The 24,456-nt window shown below is 37.2% G+C and overlaps 1 protein-coding gene across 1 annotated transcript in view; it reads left to right on the top strand.

Moving 5' to 3' along the window:
- Positions 1 to 24,456, top strand: part of LOC150080159 (kin of IRRE-like protein 3) — a 347,514-nt gene that overhangs the window by 167,052 nt on the left and 156,006 nt on the right. The window contains exon 2 of the mRNA XM_090381111.1: positions 20,513 to 20,851. Within this exon, the coding sequence (XP_090237237.1) occupies positions 20,513 to 20,851 (339 nt within the window). The remainder of the gene's footprint in view (positions 1 to 20,512; positions 20,852 to 24,456) is intronic.

Here is a 24,456-nt window from a genome sequence, read left to right as displayed (position 1 = left end):
TATGGTGGAGACGGTCTTCTCCCCTCTTCATGTTTTTGATAGGGGTACCGTAACTGCGCAGAGATACCGAGAACAGATCCTCGAACGTTATGTGCGACTTTTTAGATGTGCACTTGGCCCAGATTTTCTTTTCATGCACGACAACGCCGCTGCACATAGAGCTCAAGTGCTGGAGGAATATCTTGAAACTGAAGATATCCAATGACTGCCTTGGCCAGCACGATCACAGACTTAAATCCGATCGAACATGTATAGGAATCCCTTTGGCGTCTCATTGCACGCCGATAGCCAACTATTCGGTCACTTGGTTAACTAAGGTGTACGCTGATGGAAGAATGGGATTTGTTGCCACAGAATCTTATAGCACCTTTATATTGAGCACGGTTCATCGCTATTAGGTCTGTTTAGCCGTTGGAGGGGATCACACGCCGTGCTGACATGTCACCACATTTGAAAGCATCTTGTATCGACTTCGCGTGTCTATTATTATGCGGTTGCAACGTGTATAACAACCCAAATTAACTTATGAGTATCTTAAACTGAAATTACATATAGTTTATATTCATATTTCATAATACCGCACATTTTTGGTGGTGTTAGGTGTAAAATTGGGCGTAAAATCAGATTTTTATTAGGAGCGTTAGCGCGTTTAGTATTTAAGCGATTTTTTTAAACCCCCACCGATTTTAGCTTCGTATTTCATAAAATGGTACTTATCGACGTCCATATTTGATTTTCAATTACACCAAAACGTCCCCTTTTTTTATTTTTTTTATCTCCAAGTCCCTCATCACCTTCTCACTTTCCATTTCCGAATAAAGCACCCACCATAAACGTGTTCTCTTCTAAAACAGTTCTAAATTGCGCGCAACGTTGATCCCTTTTTTTTTTTTCATTTTTTTAAACTCCTTACCGATTCTTCCTTCTCTACTTACAAATTGAATTTTAAGTAACCTTCACCTGTCATACGGATCACATTCCACGAAGCTGCGTCTGTATTACGTTCTCTTTTAATATTACGAAGGGGGTAAAATTCATTTTTTTCGATTAATCACTTCGGGGAGAGCCAGGCACGAAAAATGGAGACTTATAAAGTCGTTATCTTCAAATCTTTTCCAATGTTTTTCTCATCTCATCCTGCTTCAAATGAGATCATTTTCTCTTATTTGGATCCGAAATTTTCCATCGATTTTTGAAATGTAGCCAAAGAGAAGTGTATTGTGTAGGATGAATACTTCTATGTTATGTAATCTTTTCGCTTGCTATTCTGTCTGCAATCCTTTCTTTTGAAAAGTATCCATACACAGTGAATTTTGATCTTCGCTTAGAAGTCTAGTCATAGTAAAAGCAAAACATCCTATTCACGTAAGAGAGAGAGAGAGGATAGAAGGTGGATAAGGAATTCTTAATTGAAGCACCCGCCTATCCATAGGGATTCTCCATCAATCTTACGTTTACCATTTTAGAATACTAAACACAACTTTGTGCATTGCCATCATGCAAACCTTGTCTGTAGTCCTGTAATTTTCTCTTATCTGACCTCCAACATTTTTAGGGATATTTTAAATCTACGATTCATATCATAAAATAGTTCTCGCTGTATCTTTCCCTTATGGCGTGTTGGATCGCAAATCTAAAACGCGAACATGCATTAGGTTTTAAAATATTCAACACATTTTCTACTCTATGAGAAAGAAATTTAGCGAAATATTATCCTAAGCCTTGGTTTTTTGGTTCTTTCATGAATAGTTTCGCCATCCAAGTCATGAATAGTTTTACCAACTGTACAGCTATAACCATTTATCTCTGAGGTGCACATTAGGGGGAAAAAGTTGAAAACTTCCCAACTTAACGTAACTAGAGGGAAGCGACTGGATTTTGAAAAGGCAAACTTTTATTTTAATGCTAAATTATTCTCTTTCGTGTTTCACGTCTATTTTGGTGGGTATCTTCGTAACAAATAGAGCCTAAAATCAAACGGGGCTCGCAAATTTTACCAATCATAGCAAAACTAATGGCTGAATTATACAAAATGGCGAGTGGTTTAAGTGAATGATAGCGCTGTTTCTTACAGAAGCTGAAATAAATCTTTTGTGCAATCTTGGACACAAATGATGAACCTTTATACTAAATTGCGTTGCCGTGTTATTAACAGATACTGAGGGCTGAAAAGGAAATACGAAAAGAAAGTAAACTAAGGATAGTAAAAATTCAGTTTTTAATAAAAAAAAATATATAGAGAGCTGCCCCAGAATATTTTTTTGTTTGGAACGTGATATTTTCCATTTTTTTGGAAACGCAGCAATTCTGATCAGGATTTCTTCTGAAATAGGTTACTCTGAAGAATAGTTTTATCTTGGCTGCCATTGAATATACGCAATTTACAGACACAATAGTCGAACGCCTTGCTGCCTTTCCCTGGTGCTGTATCGATACGAACGACAGAAACGTTTTTTGAAATATTGATCGGTTTACTGATAAATGTTTTAAGTAATTTTACTTTTCGTTGTTATAAACGTCTCTCAAAGCCTCTCGTTTTATTCTGATTAATGTAAGCTATCCTTTAAGTTTTATTGATAAGAAAACCACTAAGAAACCGCTGACATCATTCAAATGATTTCAAGCACCGATACATTATAATTAATTAATATTAATCGTTTTATGCCAATATCTGTATATGTTCTTGTAAATCTTTATAAACTGCAGTAATGAAACGTAGCTTTGTATAGTGCTTCAAATATGTCCAGATTTTCATTAGTAAAAGCATCCTTTTATTACCCTCTTTAACATACATGTGTAAAGCGCCAATTGTTTTCACCATGTCCGTCAGTCCATCCGCATGTAACAACTCGATTTTTTATTTTTTTCGTGCATATCATATACGCTATTAATATACCGTATATTGTAGCTGAAGCACTGGATATTTTGTTTGTTGTAGTGAGCTGGTTGGGAAATTGAATTGGCAATGTCCTGGATGCATTGGTAAAACCTTGCGCAGGACCGGATATGGCTAAAAAAAAGCAATTTTTACTATTACGCTAAATTACTGTATTAGTAACTTACCTTTATTCAATAATCTTAATTATGTTCTATCTTTAATATGAATTTCTCACGACTAACCGGCCAATCGCGATCTACACGCTAGACACTCTGAGTCTTATGTGCCCGGAATATGTCTCGCACATTAGTTGCGAAACTCCCTCCATCCACCAATTCATAATTCTGGTGTCAGTTGTTTCCATGACGCTATTTGTCAGCCAACCGTATAATAAACCAGCCGTTGACTTAGAATAGCTGCTGTGTTAGCTCTTATTGATGTAAGAGCATCGCATCATTAGCATTTCCTAAATCAAAGGATGTCCCCCCAGAAGCTCGGTTGCCAGCAGCTGTAGAATCTTCTCCTAGCATACAAATGAAAACTTACGTTTTCCAATAATTCAGAGAGTCTCGTCATTTCGTGCACAGAAATGGTGTGCGTGGAGAAGAATATCAATGGATTTATCGAAACTAGAATTATGACTGTTCAATAAATAAATCGCAAAATACATCCATTACGAAATAATTGATGAATTTGAGATTTTAGAATCTGGTAGACATGCTTTGGTTTCAATCTCTGTTCAATATTATTAATGCAGTTCTAGTTACATGTACAAATTCAGAAGTTTGAAGAGCACTGTTCACTAAGCAACCCTTCTTGAAGGACGTAAAGTATTCTAAAGAATGAAAAGGGAGATTTAAAATATGATCCATCCACAGCCACCTCAACAGTGGCTTATGAATTCTAGCGTTAACAAAACCAAGAAACAACACCACTAGAACCTTTCACAAGGAATCTGCTATGTTGTAATATTGAATATCAAGTGTTTTGCCCTCTCTTTAGATAATACATTTGAAAGGTTTTTTTTTTTTAAATAGTTCTCGGTTATTACTTTTTTCCCCAAAAATAATTTCCCCGTAAAGGAACAGGGGAACACTCTGGGGGAACTGTTGGTATAACACCGATTTTTCTTCTGTTAAAGAGGTTGAGAATTTTAATCTTCTTTAAGAGGACGTATCTAAAGAGATAAGATGAAGTGTTTCTCTCTTTCACTTAGACCAGGGGTCTTCAACCTTTTAAGAGCGAGGGCTGCTTTTAAGCTGCATTAGAGGCCCAAGGTCGCACCATTTATAAAATTTAACTTCGCTTGTCTCTCTCCGATCACAAAAGGATAGACGATTAACGTGAAACGCCGTTGAACCCAATGCGCTGTAGGTTCCGCGAAAACCAAAGCTTCGATAAGTACTGAGCCTTAAGTGGTCGAAATGTGTGGAGTCTTAAGGGTGGTAGGGTCTTCGGTGGTCAAATCCAGCTCAAAATACAGTAAGCGATCCACAATCCGAATTCTGTTGTAAAAAAAAAAAAAGAAACTTGCACCTATTTCGAAATTAAAAGTGTTCGTGTGAAAATTTGGCTGTTTCTACTTTAATAGATGTGCTAATATAGTTTCACTGAAATTGTAAGACCAACTTCCAGATATTCATCAGTGAGAAGTATTCTTATATCCGATTTTGTGTATTTCAGCCTTAACTTTATGAAAATAATTATATAAAAATGTATAATTTTTAATTAAGAAAAGGAAAATCTTGAAGAAACTGTTATTCAGATAATAAAATATGGTTAACAGACGAGCGAGAATGAATTTTTGAGATTCATTTGGTGACGCGACGCCTGTTATCCGAACTTCGATTATCCGATCAGATTAAGTTAATAGACTGGCAGATCTACCTACATGCAAGGTGATGTACTGTCAATTTATTTTAAAACAGTTAAATATTTTAAGAATAAAGATTACAGCTAATGATAGAGCCAGTGATTCAGCTTATGAATATTAGGTAGAAATTCCAAAACGTAAAGTGTTTTTATTCCTTTTAATGACGCAACTGTTTTTGAAATACTTGTAATCTGTCATACTTTCAGTTCTGCTGTCTCTTCTAACTTATTCATGCGCTGAAAGTGTGTTTGTTAACGTTCAGACTTCTGTTTGTGTGAAACTTGGGCGAACTTTGATTGCAAGAATGTATTGAGTATCGTGAACCAGAATAGCTTTGTTTTATTTGCGTTGGCAATGATATGCGTTGCATTTCTGTAATTTAATTATAATCAACTAATTGATTTTAAATAAATTAAAAGCGAATGTCTGAGGAATACTGGCTTTGGCACTGTACCTTATATACTTTTATAACATAATTTAGGAGAGGGCTGCTAAATTCTGGGGCATGAGCAGCCGTTTGCCTAGTTTATATTTAAATCCTCTCACTGTAACTTGGAGGTAGTTTGTAGTTTCACTCTGCGCCCTTCTCAATATATCTATTTTCTTAAAATGATATGTACTGCTTCTGTAAGGCATATAATCCCATGTTGCTGTGCTTGTATGTGTTCTTGAATAATACTCCAAGAACAAAGTAAGTTTTCCTCGCTAAACTACAACTACAAGCGATGACTGTAACTGTGGATTGAAGTGTTTAGCAAATTCAGCTGTAGCCTTCTCAAGGAAAGTAATTATTCCTACTAGGGTTTGACCAATTATTAGAGCAGTAGTTTGAAAATTTTGCATCCAGATATTGGAGCTTAATGTTTGTACCCACTGCGGAATGCGAGTTTGGTTCAAATTCGGAACTGTTATTCCACAATATGTTGCAAATATTAATGGCCCATTGTAAAATATTTTCAGTTAAGCAAGTACGAATAGGCCACTTGTGATGATAAATATAATATGAATATTCTGTTTAACTTAGAAAAGTTGAATTATGAACAGCTGTTATCTGATGAGAGACCATTAAGTTCCTTGACTCGCCGGTGAGTCATAAATGGAAATTCCGCCTTGAGTCACACTATCTTCAGCTATTTGTTGAAATCGTATTTACCGGTAGACAAAATTAAATTGAAAGACAATAAAATATCTCAACATATTCCTTATATTAACGTGTACACTTAGCTTAGAAGAGTTGAATTAAAAAGAGGGAAAGAAAGAGATTAAAAAAAAAATTTCACCCATCGTACCCTTCAAGAATTTGTCTAGTTCTCCTTTGAATTTATTCAATCCATCCAATTCCACAATAACAGATGGACGCCTGTTTCAACAATCAACCACCGGCTGGCTAAAGGCAAACTTCGACATATTTATCCTGCAACCACCTTTCCTCAACTTTCAACTTTAATTTATGCTCCTCTCATATGGGTAGTCTCAGAAAGTGGAAGAATACCATTAATATTCAGCTTACTCAATACATTCAAGGCTTTTTGGAAGTGGTGGGTTGAATAAATTCAAGGCAGAACTAGACAAATTCTTGGAGGGTACGGATGAGTGAACTGTTTTTTTTCCCTGTCCGATGCTGTATAAGCTTGCTTTCTTGCATCATTTGCCATTACTACTACTAATAATAATACAAGAAACTGTTCAATAAATCATCGGCAAGACACCAGGGCATTCCTTGGTGCTACTCTGCACTGTTCTGAGAAAAAAGCTCATAACAATTCCTCCCGTCATTGACTACTAATGTTACTACTTCTACATGGAGGAAATAACCATGATTCCATGGTTTCCTCTCGGAAACTCGGATTTTTCGTCAAATAAACAGGCCAATTGACCACAGAACATACACAGACATAATATATACGGTGCAATATAGTCACTGACGCAATTAAAACCCAAATAACCAAAACAACTTCTTAATTAAATTCTAAAACCGATCTATACATCTACTTCCTTGAGATGATGACCGCAGAACTCTTCATGTTGCGATGTCCATTCTGGTTGCATTCAACATTTTGAAATTCTGATGGAACTGATATTCATGGTGGCAGATCAGTTAGTATATCTCTAGGTATATCTTCAAGATGGAAGGAATCAACTTTGCGATATTTGTTGTATTGGAATCTCACTAAAGATGAAACTTTGACGCTTATGGTCCACAGAGGAAATGCAGAGTCTCTGGTGCTGCAGGTCATTATGCTAAATGGAATTTCTGTTTCTTTTTTATATCGGTTACATTACTGTTTCATATAACTTTATCCTGACACTTGCTCTGATCACATCACTGGAACTATCCTCTAAGGATAGTTTCAGTGATGTGATCATAAGCGAAATTATTCAAGTTTAAACTATATCGCAAGTACGATTTCCTTAAAAAAATACTTATGCTGCACTATACGAAAAAAATGAAGTATTTATAGCTCTTGAAAAACTTCGTACTGAATAACCAAAATTTTTAGAATATCATCTAGCCCATCAATGGAGAAAAAGAAAACCTCTTCAGTTTTAACGAACTAAAACTGAAACCTTGTAGTATGTTAGCAACCAGTCACCATCCATTCGTAGTTCGCCTTCAAATGTTTTGAGCAAGCATCAAGGAAATACATTGAAAAATTGGTAAATTGTGTAAGTTTTAAGAGTTCATTGAGAAAATGAAACTATAGGTTCATTTTCAACCCTAAACATAACTTCCTTTCATTTACATATCGGTTGTTAAAACCTGGACAGAAATTTATAAATAGATATTTTATAAAGGGTCTTAAATTTCGCCTTTCTCTCTCTCTTAAGCTTTTGCGATTAATTTTTTTATTTCTCAATTGAAAATAGCAGTTAAAATTTTTCATGCATGATATGTCCCACATTAATAGTCGATCAATAGACCATGCATGTTAGATGAGAGCGAGTGTGGACACAGATTTCAAGAAAACCATCAAATCTCAGTCACCGATGTATATTTTCTTTCTATTTATCCATTACACTTACTGCATTCCACTCCACTTTATTGCGGGCATCGTAAAGTGACTCTAGGATATCACTTGAAATGAGGAACAGCATTCAGACCTTGTCCCGAAATAGCTTCGGCATGATCGATAATTCCAGCCTCTGTTATGGTGCAAAATATTCCCTTTTTTTTTCGAAAAACGGTCTTGAGAGGAGTTTTAAGACTGATAAAGAGTAAATTTACAAATTTACTGTTATCAACTAGAATTAGACATAATAACAACCTTCTTTGAATGTTAACAGGATGTTTTTACATGGAAAGAACTGTAAATTTTCCATCGAATCATTAAAAAGTCATATTTAAACTCATATTAAAATAAAATACTGCGTGCGTTATTTATTTAAAGAATTATAATATAATATTTTAATCTGTAAATAATTAATACAGTTAAATAAATTATACCCTTGAAACATTAAAAAAAAGACAATATTACATTTTTCGCTGGTCATTTTGTATAGCTACAGGTATTTGTATTTATTATTTTATACTGTTGTTTGATATTTTTATGACGATGACTAAACTGTTAAGTATTGTATAATTCAACTTGGAGATTTAATTATTAAAAACGCATGAAAGCAGGCTTATACAGCATCAGCAAAAAAAAAAACTTCCCATTTTACATAGGATTCTCTCATAATTAGGGCTAAGGGTTTGATTACCTCCTTTGCTGCCTCCTTTAATATAATCGAATAGATCCCATCCACCTTATGTACCTTTCTTATGTTTAACTTCAACAATTTCTCTTCCACTTTCCATTCAGTAATTGCAAAATCATTGCAAAACTGAACCTTCTTTGAACTGCTTATGTCATTGAAACACACTGGTACGAATAAACGGTTCATCACCATAAACAGTTTTTAGCATTTCATACGTTTCTGTTGAAGATTTTCCCAGTTTAAAGAAAACTTTGATAATCATTTGTTGTCCTCTTGCTAAATCATGACACAGAACGTTAACGATACTAATGAAACTGGTTGTTACTGGACTTGCAACCTATCAGCCTACTGGATAATCTCTGTACCACCATCTGTTGGAGGAAATTCGAACTATAACATATACTACTTCCAGTTATTTTCCAAATCATCGAACATGATCGCAACGGCACCAGTACAGGAATTTTATTGTCACACCTCGTGTATTATTTGCGTAAATTGCGAAACACCCGAGTTTCCGGGAGAAAAAAACCACGCTATCCTCTCTTGAGACCAACTAATTTGGCCACGTTGTGAAAAAGACTCAAAAAATTTCTCACGTCATCGAATTGAGGTCTTTTCCACCCGGTTTGGGGAGGACAGCGATTATATCAACGGTGTTACCCGCGAGGACAAGACCTATGGGAAAAGAACAATTATGTTCCGCGAATGATTAAAAAAAAATGAAGAGAAACATTTAACAAATAGAAAATAAAATTAAATTAACTTCAAATCTAGCGCACGTTCCCAAGCGAATAAGGGATTCTTGGTTATCTGTATAAATAATTAAGAGAGAGTAAGAGATAAGATTATTTATTGGGCGGCATGTTGTTTTATATATATATATATATATATACAGAATTCATGAGAACCATTAAATGTCAACTTTGTTATCCTTAGAAAGCGAGAAAAGTCACAACTTAAATGACTTTGCTGGATGTTCAAATAGGAATCCGAAATCTTATGCTCGTTGGATTCTTTTGTCAATCGAGATTGATCACTTCGTCACCTGATTACTTCCTATATCAGTCGACATTCCTCTAAAGTGGAACGAGCGTTGGGATGTTTTCCCAGCAGCCTTTGTTTGGCCAGTGAATGCCTTCGGCCAGTCAATAAACGACTTGAGTACAGGAATCTGCAATATTTTGTTGGCGATCTCTTTTCGTTCTATATCTTGATTGGCAAGTTCGATCCGATCTTCATTGAAACACATGTCAATATTGCTACCGAATAGTTTCAGGAAACAATCTCGACCAAGCCCCCCATCCCTTTCCCCCCGCCTCTTCAACCTCCTGACAGATACACTCCATGCTAGTTTCATAAATCGATCAAACGCAAAGAGAGAGAGAGAGAGGGAGAGTTTGTCACAAAGAGACCGTTAGGTGGCATTAGTGTCGTTACTCGTCTCGCACTGCAGTGAATGTAGATAAGTTAAAAGAATGAATCAGATGGTTGTTCGGTTTGTTTGAATCTTTCAGATAGGAATACATTTGTATGAACTAAATCTTTAAAGTTTTATTGCAATACTTACAACATATTTATTACTGTTTACTTTGAAAGCAAATATAAAACTTTACAAACAATTATAGATTTATCAAACAACACCACTTCTAAGTTTAAATAGATACGATATAGAAATTATTCTTATTTGGTAATTAAGCAGTTGACTTATTCAATATTGTCTTCATTCGCTAATGTATGTTTGATTTATATTTATGTTTATTATTTGTTTTTGTATTTATTGTTTGTTTATTTGTTTTTATGTTTATGTTTAGAATAATTTTCCAACTCTTGAATTTTACATATAATAAATAACATCACTTGACGTACTTTTATTTAAAAAAATTACAATTTTGCTTGTTTATAGTTTGTCTTTTGTAATTTTGGCACTAAATGATCCAATCTATTTGAATTTAATTTTAATTATTTTAATTTTCATATTGATGTTTCAACTCTTTGGAAATAACCAAGTAAAACTATGTACCATATCAATTCCTCTTTCAATAAGTTGTTTTGGAGAATTCTCTTTGGAGAATAAACATCTGACATTAAAGAGAAGAATAAAATATTTAATTTGCTCTTTTGTCTGCAGTGCAATTATAGTGTAGCAACCACAAAACAGAACAAATAACATTGGTTTGCACACACACAGTTTATTTGCTGGGGAATTGAAGCGAATTGTTATCTGATTTTGTTCTTGATAAGGGATATATATATTATATACTAAGGGAAATTAAAAAGCGTGCAGTGAACCAATTTTCCTGTGGAAACAGTACTTTATATTCATTACACCCACAAAGCTTCATGCAACTAATTAATGATCTTTAATTTTCTGCGTTCATTGTATTCTCCCAGATGGGAAACTTATCAACTCACTCCATGGAATCTACTGAAGTGTAATGTTGTAAGATATCGTGTCCCTGTATTTCAAATGGGGTAACGTTTAGGGCTAGTAATTGAATCACATAAACTTATAAGTATGAAATTTTATATAAATCATAATTTTAGGGATTTTCCCGAAATTAAAGAAACGTAGTTAACCCTAAAAATTTCTCTAGTGGATCCATTTGAGTAAATCATTGGGATAATCAAATCAGTATTAAAATCAGCATTTTGCATTAGGTTCTACAAAGCACTTTTTATTAGTTTATTTAAATTGTTTATTTAAATAAGACCTAAAGACATTCTTTGTTAGTATAACGTTTAATTTCAGAGAGCGAGAGCATCTTTCTGTGGAGGCGAGTAATGTTTGGGCGCCCGATGAAATCCGCTAAGTTTCCTACTAATTTTCTTTTATTCACCTAAGAGTAATTAAGCATTGGTAATTAGGGATATTTGTGGTAATTAAGGAAAACTGCACTTATCATAGATAGTTTCTCGTCATTAAACTACTCGAAATTGGGGATAATTGTGCATTAATTAAGCCCCAGTTATTTACATAAATTATCTTCAATTCTGAATAGTTTACTTTAAGCAAACTTAATAAAAAAAAAGTGCTAGTCAATATTTTCCCTAAGGGTATTTTTCTTAAAAACTGATAACGGTTAATTAATAATTAATTGACTAAATTAATTATTAACTAATTATAACTGCCTGCGGGCTGTGTGGATCGAAGTAGCTTTGATGATTGGTGATAAGAGGCACACTTCAGGGATACGGTATTTCATATATTTAGTGTTGCACGTATTTGCAGTTTGCACGTCTTATTTCTCACCACTTCTTGGAGGTCTCGTCGATCTTTTCGAGGATGTGAAACATCTGCTTCATACCCTCTCCGACAGATTCCTTTTGCAGGAATCTGTAGGTGGCGACCGTTAGAGATGTGCTAATAGTTGTTGCGATGTTTATAAGCAGTGCTGGGAGTACGTCTCCCAAAAGTTTGGCTTAGTTTTCGCACGAGTTTGCCATCTTGATTGTGAAAAGAAGTCTCCTTTCTCCGATAGTATTGTGTGTATGCGTGTGATCGCTGATCGCCAAAGTAAATAAGGCTATGAGGCGTTAATATATTGTTTCTGTAAATTGAATGTATTTTATAGTCGAGTTGCCTGTTTACTGGACGAAAATTCAGTTTCAGGGAGTAAAAACCAATCAACTGTCACCTGAAACCAACTAATTCAGTGAAAAAAGGACATAAAAGTTCCTTGCGTTATTGACGGGATTCGAACCCAGGTTCTTTTCGGCAGAATGTGGAGAAGGCGATGATTGTATCCGTTGTGCTACCTGCGAGTGCATCCATATTGCTAGAGCATTGGCTAATTCTGTTGTTCGAAGATCGAGGAAGGTGCAGCTCGGCGTTGACTCATTTCTAAAGCCACAATTCCGTAGCGATGATCTATTTGAGACTGAACTGCATTCAGCATGTATTCTTACCTTCTTTAAGTCAATAACATAGAGGAGTTGTTGCTTGGAAATCTATTGTATACAAGTGAACTTAGATTGTATCAGGTCGATGTGATCACTAAATGACTCTCCAGTCCTTGTGTGACTGGAGGTTTTAATTTGAGCGCGTTGAGAGCTCTTTCTAGTGTTGATTTCTTGGTTGAAGATTTAAGATAATTGTCTTAAAGGACTGTGGACAGATAGTTATCTTTCTACCGTCCTTTAAGACAAGTGTTCCCTTGTACAGAAGTGCTCTTGGCTCCTCACCTGAATATCCATCGTGGTTTTCCTGGTATATAACCGGAAATTCCTCTCTTTGTTCTAACGCTATTCTGAAAGATCACTCGAATGATGGGAGAAGTCGATACCCTTATTCTAGTTGGGCGATGTCTGGCTTCTCATTACATGTGTGAGTGTGTTATGCGCTGTAAGATTATCACCGGAGTCTAGCATCCCAGAATATCGCCATGATAGAGGGCGTTAGTTTCGTCGTTGGGCAGGGTTTGCACTGATTGATAACGAGAATTGCTCGAGCCGTTTCGGTGGTTCCTTGGGCTGACATCAGTTGTGATCGACATGCTTGGACGCCGAGATAGCTCTGAATAGTCTGGGTTGGGTTTGGGCGCTTGCGCTTGGTTGAAGGTTCCGCTAATATTGTTCTTCTGATATAGTCCACAGTCGATTTTAAATGTTTCAGATATGGTTTCAGATAGATAGATAGAATGACTCTTCTTTTTTTTAATTTCTGTGATCAAGCATATCTGTTTGGTTTTAGCATAGCATACTAGATTCAAATGAATATTTGTATAGATTCACATCCCCCGAGATGTAATCATTAAAATATTAATGACAACATTTTAATGATTACATTTCGATATTTTTGCTTTATATTGTTACTCTTTACCAGTGTGGCATAGCTAATAACCCGAAGAACATATTCATTTGATATTATCAAGAGATCTGAGTTTACCAAGTGTATGTTTACATGTTTGGTCCGTACAGTTCAGCAGATCATCATTATACAAAAATCCTCAATGGATTTCCCAGGAACGAAATACTCCCCACATTACAGAGCACCGAATTTCATACTCAGTACACAGATGCAGTTTTATTGAATGTTTCTCGAAAAGTAATCCCGGAACGGTGCTTGAGATATTCTCTGTTCCCTAAAAGATTGTGGCTTGTAATTCCCAAAGGCGAGCGGATTTCTCGCACCATTTAGTGGAAGATGGAACTACAGTCTACCCAACCGTAACAGGTACCTCCGCTTGTCAAGAAAGATAAACGCGATCATAAGAGTACGTTCGCACTGTCCCCTTGCTGTGCAGTTGAGTAAACATCCACGGAACTTGTGTTATTCTAGTATCGTGTGAATGTTTCAAAGCAGGTATTTTCATTTCTTTAAAAGAAACTTGTAGGAGAAACAGAAATTGAGAATATATCTGAATGTATGCCTTTTCCAACCACAGAAATATTCATCTGTATTTGTTGTGTAGACTAACATTTGGAGACTCTTTTATAGCTGGAAATGCGATGCTTGGTCGATTCTAGAGTTAATTGAGAGCCAAATGGATGTTTAAAGTTTCTCATTGATTTTTCTATATCCTGCATTTATGACTCATTGAATAAGGGGTTCCTACTCACCCTAGGTCTGGCTTTCATAAAATGGTGTATTTCCACCGCACGCGTGTGGTCCTCGTTGGGAAACATTCGCAGTCGGGGTTCTCCCAGCATAATCATTAACGAAATCCACTGTCGCCATCCTTTGTGATGTTTATCAATCACAAATACCGATAATGAGGTCATTTCTAACCTAGTGGCATCCCTTGCATTGAACTACTGCGATCAGCTACTCCGCTGATCCCATCTAATGATGCGTATTCCCACAGGCTTTGTTAGGGAAAGACTAGGGTAGATTAAATGTTACTGCACTTTGGTTTGCTAATGGACCAGTAGATGGCGAATTTTATTTGTTACTTAACAAATGACTAACGGCCACGCATCATTCGGTGTAAGCAATGGATTTTAATTATCATATGCCAGCGACGAAATCAACACATCAGGACACAAGCTGAAAAATTACTCGCCGTTTTGATAATCCCCATACCATAATGGGCACTCCTAGTAGAATTTCAAGGCTCTGACTTTGATTGGATATTAATCACGTTGAAATTTAGTAAAATAATGAAGCCTCTATTATATATTTTTTAAGTTTGTGCTAATGTACTTGTATAGTGAAAGTTATTTCCTTATAAAAAATAAAAACTCCTTATTTCTCAGCAACGATCCAGTGAGGTGGACCATTAACAAAATGAACTATATTGTTAATTCTTTTATTACCACCTTTTCACATACTACTGCTACTCCAACAGTTCAACTACTGACGCAGTAATAGTAGTATTATTTTATCTGTCTGCATTCCTGCTGTCTACAAACCATTCAGATAAATTTAGGGCAAAAGCTTTATGCCACGAGAACTATAAAACGTTGTAGGCATAGTTCCATTCTATGCAGAAACGAACGAGAAAATGAAATTTGTTGTTTAGTGTATCGATCTCATATTGTGGAGGCACTTCGCCACGAGTTGCTTTGGTATTGAGTCACTATCCAGATCACCGGTTTCGATCCTGTATGTGGTCTCGCTGGGTAGGCACTATGGGGACTTAAACAACCCGGTGGCAGGATATATCCACAGCATGTGAGATGCGAGATGGTGCAGCAGGTGAAAGAGTTATATAGTTAAGTAAATTTAGGATAAAGCTTCATGGACGAAAACAAACGGTTATTGGTCTACTGATTGGAGTTGTCAGCCCTTTGTCCGGGATTGCAGTTCGACGCATCTTCAAAGGGCCGCAGCAGTAATGTGTCATAATAATTCAATATGACACATTAAAACGAATTTACCACTAAACTTTAGTCATGATTTCATAAAAAAAGGTTTTGATTTATTGATGTTTGTGTTTGTTCCTTATCTTTCGAGCGCCAGTGTATTTCTTTTTCCTTTTAAATCACGAGAAGATTTTTTGGCGTGTACATTTTATGTTTATGTACACATACTATAAAATATAAATTCCTGTAAGAAGAATTTAGAGGAGGTTCCACCGTGTTAAGATTTATACAAAGTCTATTAACGAAAGAAAAAAAAATCTACTGTTCTTATGCCCTCCAAAATTTTGAAGCAGTTTTGGTAAAATGTAGCTACTGCCTTATGCATGTTGACAGAATTAAGATGGTGCACATTACCTCAGTACACTCCTCCTACAGATTTTATGAAATATTTATAGGAAGTCGTCGCAAAAAGCGTCCTCTCTGTCAAAATGTAGACCTGTGGGAGAGAAAGCCGATTTGATTAGGAAGCTATGCGATGACTGGACAAGAAACATGGCTACAACACATGCCTTTTTTATGGTGTCGACTCGCGGACGGCCTCTGCCAAGTGTTGGTGATTGATGTTTTAATATAGGTAGTGCCTTGGTAGAAGAGGAACACGTTAACTTGGCTGCTGGGCTTGTGCACCAATATTCTTGTCTGTAGAGGATACATCCGGATGTTTTGCGCTACTTTTTGGGCTTCGTCACTAAAGTGATTGATTTAATAATGCATATCCATCACTTAAACTTATATATCAACTTTAAGACAAGGAGTCGACGATTGTGTGTTTACTCTCTTCCACTGCATAGACGTGTAAAAATAATTTTCCAACGCCAAAAGTAATCAATAAAAATACTTGAAGTTCTTTGTAAAAATTGGATTTTTAAATGAGTTGAAGTTTAATCTTTATCACTGAGAGATGGCGTTGATTATTTTCGAATTTATTTTTATTTTTCGGAACAATTTCTCATTTTTTTTTTATTGGGGCTTGTATTATCTATTACTGGTTGGTTTGCCAGCTCAGTGAATTGGATTATTGTAAAAATGGTCACCGTGTTATTATTGACAGATTATTCTAACAGAAAATGAAACAGACCACTCCAGTAGCATAACCTCCATGATCTGGAAGGCTCACTAAATTAAGCACTGAGGTTTTGTGAACCTTTTGGCAATTCATGGAAGTAATGGGTCTTTACAAGTGGGGTATGCACTTTGGTCATCGCTAAGTCATTATTAGTGTTTTGGACGTTGTTGTTGTTTTTTTGGAGCATTAGCAACTAAGGCCATATTGCTCCGGGATATACGGTGGTCATTCCCTGACCTTTCCGCATCCTCCGTATTTGGTGGTGATGGGCTTGAACCCGGGTCTAATCAAGAAGCGTGTGCTACGCACTGCTGCTCCTTCTCACCTGGATACGGAGGCGCCACGTTGAGAACGTGGTCATTGAGGAGTTTATCAATTTTTGAGTGATCATGATCCAGCAGGTACTTTTTATTATCTTTCTGATGGTGCAGTGGTCTTTACGGTTAATATCCTGGAATTTTTGTGGTACTTCTGTACTGAATTTTGATATAGTGCGTGGTACATTTTGTTTAGTGCATGCGCTTATACAGATGGAGTTTGTGTTAATAACTTGTAATATTTTGAATCTAAAGTTCTGCAAATATCATAAGGTTATAGCGTATTATGTTATAAATTAAACGTTCGTTATTGAAATTACCTCACCTAGAAGGAGTTTTTAATACCACAATAGATGTTCTACTGCTCCGATTAGCTTGACATACTAACCATTTATGTCCATATACTTCACCATTATGTATGCACATTTTTAGGCAAATCCTCCTATTCCCTCTGTGTGGGGAAATTTAGTTGTATTAATAATATAATTTTATGAAATTTCCAACTATTTTCAGAACGAAACGTTTGTAGTAGTAGTAGTGGCATGTGATGCAAGAAAGCAAATGTATAAGCTTATGCAGCATCAGCCAAAAAAAAAAAAATCACACCATTCCCTCCAAATGCCTGTCCAGTTCCTCCTTAAATTTATTCAACCTATCAACTTCCACAACGACAGTTGGAAGTTTGTTCCAGCAATTAACCACCCGCTGGCTAAAGGCAAATTTCCGCACATCTATTCTACATCTGTCTTTTCTTAATTTGAATTTATGCCCCCTTAGGTTCGTAATCTGAACAAGTGGAAGGATCCCATCAGAATTCAGTGTGCTCAACCCATTCAAGGCTTTGTATACCTCAATCAGATCACCGCGCAGGTGCCTAGTCTCCAGCCACTGCAATTTGCAGAACTTAAGTCTCTCTTGGTAAGAGGATCCCTTCATTCCCCTCACCAATCTTGTTGCCCTTCTCTGTACACGCTCAAGTAAATCTATATCCTTCCTAAAATGAGGCCTCCAGACCTGTACGCAGTACTCAAGGCGTGGCCTGACCATTGCCTTATACAGAGGGATAATCACCTCCTTTTCCCTGCTAGCAAAATTCCTATACATCATTGGCAAAACCCCATGACCTGCCCTGGCAGCCTGTCTACATTGCTCAGAGAACTTCATATCTGACTGCACAATTACTCCCAGGTCTTTTTCATTTTCTACCACCTTAAGTGTAGTACCATACAGCTGGTACGTTTCTCTGGGGTTACTTCTACCCATATGCAGTACTTTGCATTTGTCAAGGTTAAACTTCAGTTGCCACTTCTTAGCCCATCTGCCCAAATTATCTAGATCCTGTTGCAGTAGCACACTGCCATTACTGTCATTAACAACCCTGCCAACCTTTGTATCATCTGCAAACTTCGACATTAAGCCTGATATTCCTTCATCAATATCATTGATAAATATACAATGAAGAAGCGTGTCCACGAAGAGCAGACCCGTTGATTAGTCCACGAAGAGCAGACCCGTTGATTACCACCCTCTGTCTTCTCCCACTTAACCATCCTTTTATCCATTGTAGCAACTTACCCTTAATACCATTCTGCTCCAATTTGTACAATAGTCTTCCATGCGCAACAGTGTCAAAAGCTTTCCTGAAATCCAAATATATGATATCAAAATTATTTTTTGCATCCAGTTCCTTTGTAATCACATCATAATATCCGATCAAATTTGTCAGACAAGACTTTCCCTTAACAAACCCATGCTGTTTCTGAATTATTGCTGCAGTCTTGTCTAGATGATCCTGCAATGCATCTTTAACCAGCGACTCCATTATTTAACCGGAACAGAAGTTAAACTAACTGGTCTGTAATTATTCGTGTCACCCTTCGATCCCCCTTTGTGAATTGGGGATACATTTGCACATCTCCAGTCAGTGGGAACCTCCCCTGAGTCCAAGGATGCTCTCATAATTATGGCTAAGGGTTTGCTTAGTTGCTTTGCCGCCTCCTTTAATATAACTGGATAGATCCCATCCACTCCAGGTGCTTTTCTTACGTTTAACTTCAACAATTTCTCTTCCACTTTGCTCTCAATTATTACAAGATCATTAAGCACCCTGCTACAATTTGATAACCATCTGCCATTTTCAAACCTTAATAACTCCTCATGTGTGAATGTAGATGCAAAATACTCATTCAGTTTGTTTGCTATCTGAGCAGGATCATCAACAGTCGAACCGTCGATGTCAAGTGGACCAATGAGATTGATCTCCTTCCTTTTAGAATTTATATAAGTAAAGAAATCCTTGCTGTTTTTCTTAGCATATTTTGCCAAGGATTTCTCGTAATCTGCCTTCGCCCTCCGAACCTCTTTTGCGACCTGATTACAGATTAACGTATATCTGCCATAGGCTTCTGAGTCATTTGATAATTTATATGCATCCCATGCATTTTTCTTCTCTGTTACGAGTCTCATTAGTTCATTTGATAACCCTTTAGGCCTCAACCTTGAATAATATTTCTTAATAGGTATGAAACTTTTAGTAGCTTCCATGATTAATTCCTTGATTGATTCCCACTTAGAATTTACTGTTGGTAACATCGTCAGTTGATCCCACTGTACAGAATTTAAAAACTGTCGGAGACCACTGTACTCACCTTTACGGAAGCAAAAACCCTTTCCGTTACCCCTGATGGTAATTAAATCTTTAAGTAAATCCCACGTCAGTACACTGTGATCACTGCCACCTAGTTGTTCTTTTATCTGCAAATTCCTAATACATGAATGATCACTGCTGATAACCAGATCAAGAGTATTACTTTCTCTGGTTGCCTCCTGAACATGCTGCTGCAGAAAACAATCATCCAATAAATCCACAAAAGTCTGAGTAGTGTGTGAGTGCCCAGCCCAGAAGTTCCAGTCAATATCTGGGAAGTTAATATCCCCCATTATAAGACACTCCGATTTACTAGCCCACTCTATTTCTCTGTACAATTGTTCATTGTACTCATTCGAGTCCTTCGGCCTATAACACACTCCTACTCTTATTTTTGCTTTCGCAGTGCTTATGTCACACCAAACTGACTCAACAGTGCACTGTTCATCTATATCAACTGGATGCACTTCTTTTGATTTTATGTTTTTCTTAATTAACAGCATAACACCTCTTCCCTTTCTGTCCTGTCCTGTCTATCCTTCTATACACATTGTACTCCCCAAATTCCAGTTCAGCATTCCTTATATCTGTGTGACACCACGTCTCTGATATCCCAACAATATCCGCCTTTGATATCTTGACCAACACTTCAAATTCATCAAATTTATTTACTATACTTCTAGCATTGGTATACATGCAAGTATACATGCACCTATTCCTATTCCCAGCCACTCTAACACATCCCATATACCCACCTGTTTCACGATGACTGACATCCGTCCCTAAAACCCCCAACATCCCTCGCTCCAGGTCGCTACTTTTCTAATAGAAGTACTGAAGGAAACAATCGAAGGGTGTGTTTTTTTTTAATAAGATTCTGAAAATGAGTAGAATACAAGAGAAGAAACGATATTGGCCAATATTTATAATATAACAAGTTCTATTTCAAATGGGCCACAAGTTGAAATAAAGCAGAGTACAATAGTAAGTGCATGGGAAAAATATTAAATTATAAAGAGTGTAAAAATGGATTGCATGTCAGTACTATAAATTTACAGTATTTGTGTATATTAATATGCAGAAATAATTTATAAATTATCACTTATATGAAAAAGAAAAATGGGGGGGGACCATAATTTATACTAACCATGCTGTTAATGTTTATTGCATATTCACATCATAATTTGTATATAATTGCCTCTTATTTTAATTTTTCATTCTGTTATAGAAGTAACAGACACTGCACTGGCTGTAGAAGGAGGAAAAGCATCGTTACCGTGCAACATCACCCCTCCCTCTGCTGACGATGCTGTAGCTTTGGTATTATGGTACAAGGACGACTCAACAACACCTCTGTACAGTTTGGATGCGCGACGAGGAGATCTGAGTCAAGCTCGGCACGCAGCTGGGGAAGAAGTCACACGAAGAGCTCATTTAACTACCTTAGACCGACCGGCGATTCTACAGCTCGATCATTTGACGGCAGATGACGAAGGAGAGTACAGGTGTCGAGTCGACTTTAGAAAAGCCCGATCCAGGAATTCCTTGGTGATTCTTGAGATCATAAGTAAGTAAGAGAAGGCATTCTGCACTGCCTCTGTGTTAACATCAGTAATCTAGATGTTTTGTATAACTTTACTCTAAAAAAAATTGTATGCAAACGCTACTATTATCTTACGCTTTTATTATTATAGCAGGTGTGGAAATAAAGTTCCCGGTCTCTGTTGCTGTCATACTCGACGAGTTTGAAAATATATGGAAGTGGTATGTTTTAGTTCAAACTTCCTCCAACAGATGGTGGTATAGAGATTGTCCAGTAGGCTGACAGGTTGAAAACGTTGGGGAAATTGTGGCAAGAGATCGTCATTTGACTCTTGGAATGATGGTTGATGAGTTGGGTATGAATAAGGAGACGATCGTCAAATTCTTCATGAAGATTTAGGGAAAAGGAAGGTCAGTGCAAAATTTGTGCCACGCAGTCTTGCGGATGAGGAATCAACGATAAGTGGCATAATGCGAAGGCTTAGTTCAGACTTGTCAAGACAATTCTAATTTCCTCGATCGTATCGTCTGAAGCGTTAGCGATTGCAGTGGACTCCACAATCATCACCAATGGCCAAAACGTTTTCGTTTACAGAAGTCCAGGATCAAGACAATGCTGATCATGTTTTTCGACAAACAGGGTGTGATTCACAAGAAATTTGAACCTGAAGGGGGAGAGAGAGAGAGTGAGTGTGCTGCGTTTTACTTACAGGTGCTTTAAAGACTATTGAAACGCATTTCCCGGATGAGGTCGCAGTTTCCAGAAAAAGGCAGTTGGTGGCTTGTTGATGAAAATGTCCCCTCCCATTACACGCTTGTTGTGAAGGCATTTCTGACGAAACATGACAGTGTTACAGATCAACCATCTACCCTGCTCTCCCCATCTAGCACCAAAGGATTTTTTCTTCTTCCCGAAGGTGACAGCTGCCCTCAAAGGAATAAGATTTCAGGTTATTGAGGAGATAAAGAGAAACTTAACCGTCGAATTGAACATCATCTCTTTGGACGCTTTCGCTAACTCTTTTCAGAAACTTTTAGAACGGTATAATAATAAATCAGGTGGGTGGCGATTATATTGAATAAAAATAAAACCATTTTTGATCTCCTTCGTTTTGCGTTCTTTTTATTGAACCTGTGCGGGAACTTTATTGCCAACCCTCGTATATATTATATTTGTGAATTTCTATATTGCATTAATTAATTTTTATATTTTTGTTTTAAAGAAAAATCGATCTTACCGTCAACGATTCATTTATAAAAAATACGACCGTTAAAAGTAAATTAACTTTCAGTTGCATCGTATTTTTATCTCGAGCATTCAGTATTTTCTGTTTTTCTCTTTATGGAAAATATTTTGTTCCCATGGTGACTGAACGGTGAGACGCCACTTGACTTTAAGATTGCGCTTAACACTTCGTCACTCCATACAAACATATCTTCAGAAATCTGCAGCTTATCTGAAAGATCATGTACCGTGGTCCCTGAGACTCGGATCGTCTAAAGCCATATATTTCCCGGAGGAGTCTTTTACTCCAGCGGGTCACGCATGGAGTCTTTGAGGCATAATAATGGACTTGCACAGAGCGAGAGAAACGACTTTGCCAAGACCAACCACCCTATCATTTCCTTCCCTCCCCTTCGTACATTGACAATACAGCGGACATTTCATCGAGACTCTGTTATCCCGTCAGGTACAGACGAATACATTCCGAGGAGTTGTCGATTATACTGCACAAGAAATAGCGTGACATCTTACGACATCCTCCCCACCCCAGTCCACTCTATTACCACACTATCTGTGATTACAGCTACACCTATCTATCGACTATAGGCTTTCTTTAGGACATTCCATATCAATAAGAAGTTGTGCCAACTCACTGACACCGTTTTGAGAGAAAAATGTAAAGAACTGGAAAAGAAACTTAATTTTTTTTCTGTTTGAATTATATTGGAACATATACATTATCTCGAAGGAAACACTGCAGAAAAATATGTACGAATAAATTGATTTAGATGATTGATGATATCTAAAAAAGGCTTTTTTGTTTATTGTTTAGGTAGGACGTATCACTATTTAATGAGGGTCCAGTAAATTTCGAAACAGGCTGTCATAGCGGTCTCTTTGCAATTTCTATTTTGTTTCGAGAGAGTTCAATATCAAGGTATTAGTATTAGAATTAGCAGGGGCATTGGTGACTAAAACTGCTGATTGCTTTAATCAATCCAGAGAAACTACATCGAAAGTGATGTCTGAATTCACCAAGTATGGAAAAACAAAGTCTGAACGGGCGAATTATTGAAAGAGACCGTAAGACACTTAAAAGGACTACAGCCGAAAAATAAATATACTGACTCAAAAATAATAGTAGAACTTAACGTGCAATTTATAGTTGAAATTTATAGCAAAGTCACTCGTTATTGATGATAATGCTAGAAAGAGGATGTAGTGGTGTAAAGCACAATAACTGGACGTGTGATGATTAGAAACGTCATATTGCTCAACCAAACACAACACGTAGAAAACGTGGTGTAACTCGTGCAGCTTGCGACGAAGTGGGACAAAAATTGGTATGGCTGTGTACCATAGAATAACTATGAAATGAAGAGACAGCGAGGTATAAGGGATATAAGAATTACCAAAAGGTCGCATTACAGAAGTCGATACAAGATGCTCGAAAATATGGTCATGACATCAGTACGGCGTATGATTCCCTCAAACGGCTAAACAGGCCTCACAGCGGTGAGCCATGCTTGATATAATGGTGTCTATAAGATTCTGTGGCAACAAATCCCATCCTTCCACCAGCACAGACCTTAGTTCACCAAGTGACCGAGGAGTTGGCTGTCGGCGTACAATGCGACGCCAAAGAGTGTTCCACCCATGTTCCATCGGATTTAACTCCTCTGCTGATCGTGCTAGCCACGTCAGTCGTTGGATATATTCAGTTTCAAGATATTCCTCCACCACTTGAGCTCCATGTGCAGTAGCGTTGTCGAGCATGAAAAGAAAATCTTGTTCAACCGCACCCCTAAAAAGTTGCACGTACAGGGTCGAGGATCTGTTCTCGCTACCTCTGCGCAGTTACAATACCCCTATCAAAAACATGAAGAGGGGGCGGGCGTTGATCATTGTTCCACCCCACAGGAGAACATCGCCTCCGCCATAGGTGTTCCATTCTCTGATGTTGGAAGAAAATGGTATCGCATTCATCGTTGTATAGAATCTGTTTGTAGGCTGAAACGGAACTCATCGGAGAATGGAATTGTACCTCATTTGTCAGGGCTTCAAGTCACATGTTCATGGTATCAGTTTTGACGAGCTCTGCGGTGGTTTGGGGTTAATGGGATACAAACCACTGGCTTCTTTGCGTAGTGCCCACTTGAATTCAGCCTTCTTAATACAGTCCGATTGGAAATGTCACCTTTGGCCGCAGCAATCTCAAATGACAGTCGATAACAGGACTTTTGGGTTCCGTCTTGCTGTTAGAGCCAGATAGCGATCTTTTCTAGTTGATGTAGCCCTCGGTCTACCTTGGCGCTCTTCTTGTAATGATTCCTATCTCCTGAAACTGAAACTCGTCCATAGTACCGAGACGACACTGCGTGACACATTAAGCCAATGTGCCACCT

This window comes from Mastigoproctus giganteus, chromosome 9, assembly GCF_048544385.1.
Source record: "Mastigoproctus giganteus isolate SK-2022 chromosome 9, ASM4854438v1, whole genome shotgun sequence".
Lineage (NCBI taxonomy): Eukaryota > Metazoa > Arthropoda > Arachnida > Uropygi > Thelyphonidae > Mastigoproctus > Mastigoproctus giganteus.
The sequence above is the reverse complement of the archived record's forward strand: the minus strand, read 5'-3'. Positions and strand labels throughout refer to the sequence as shown.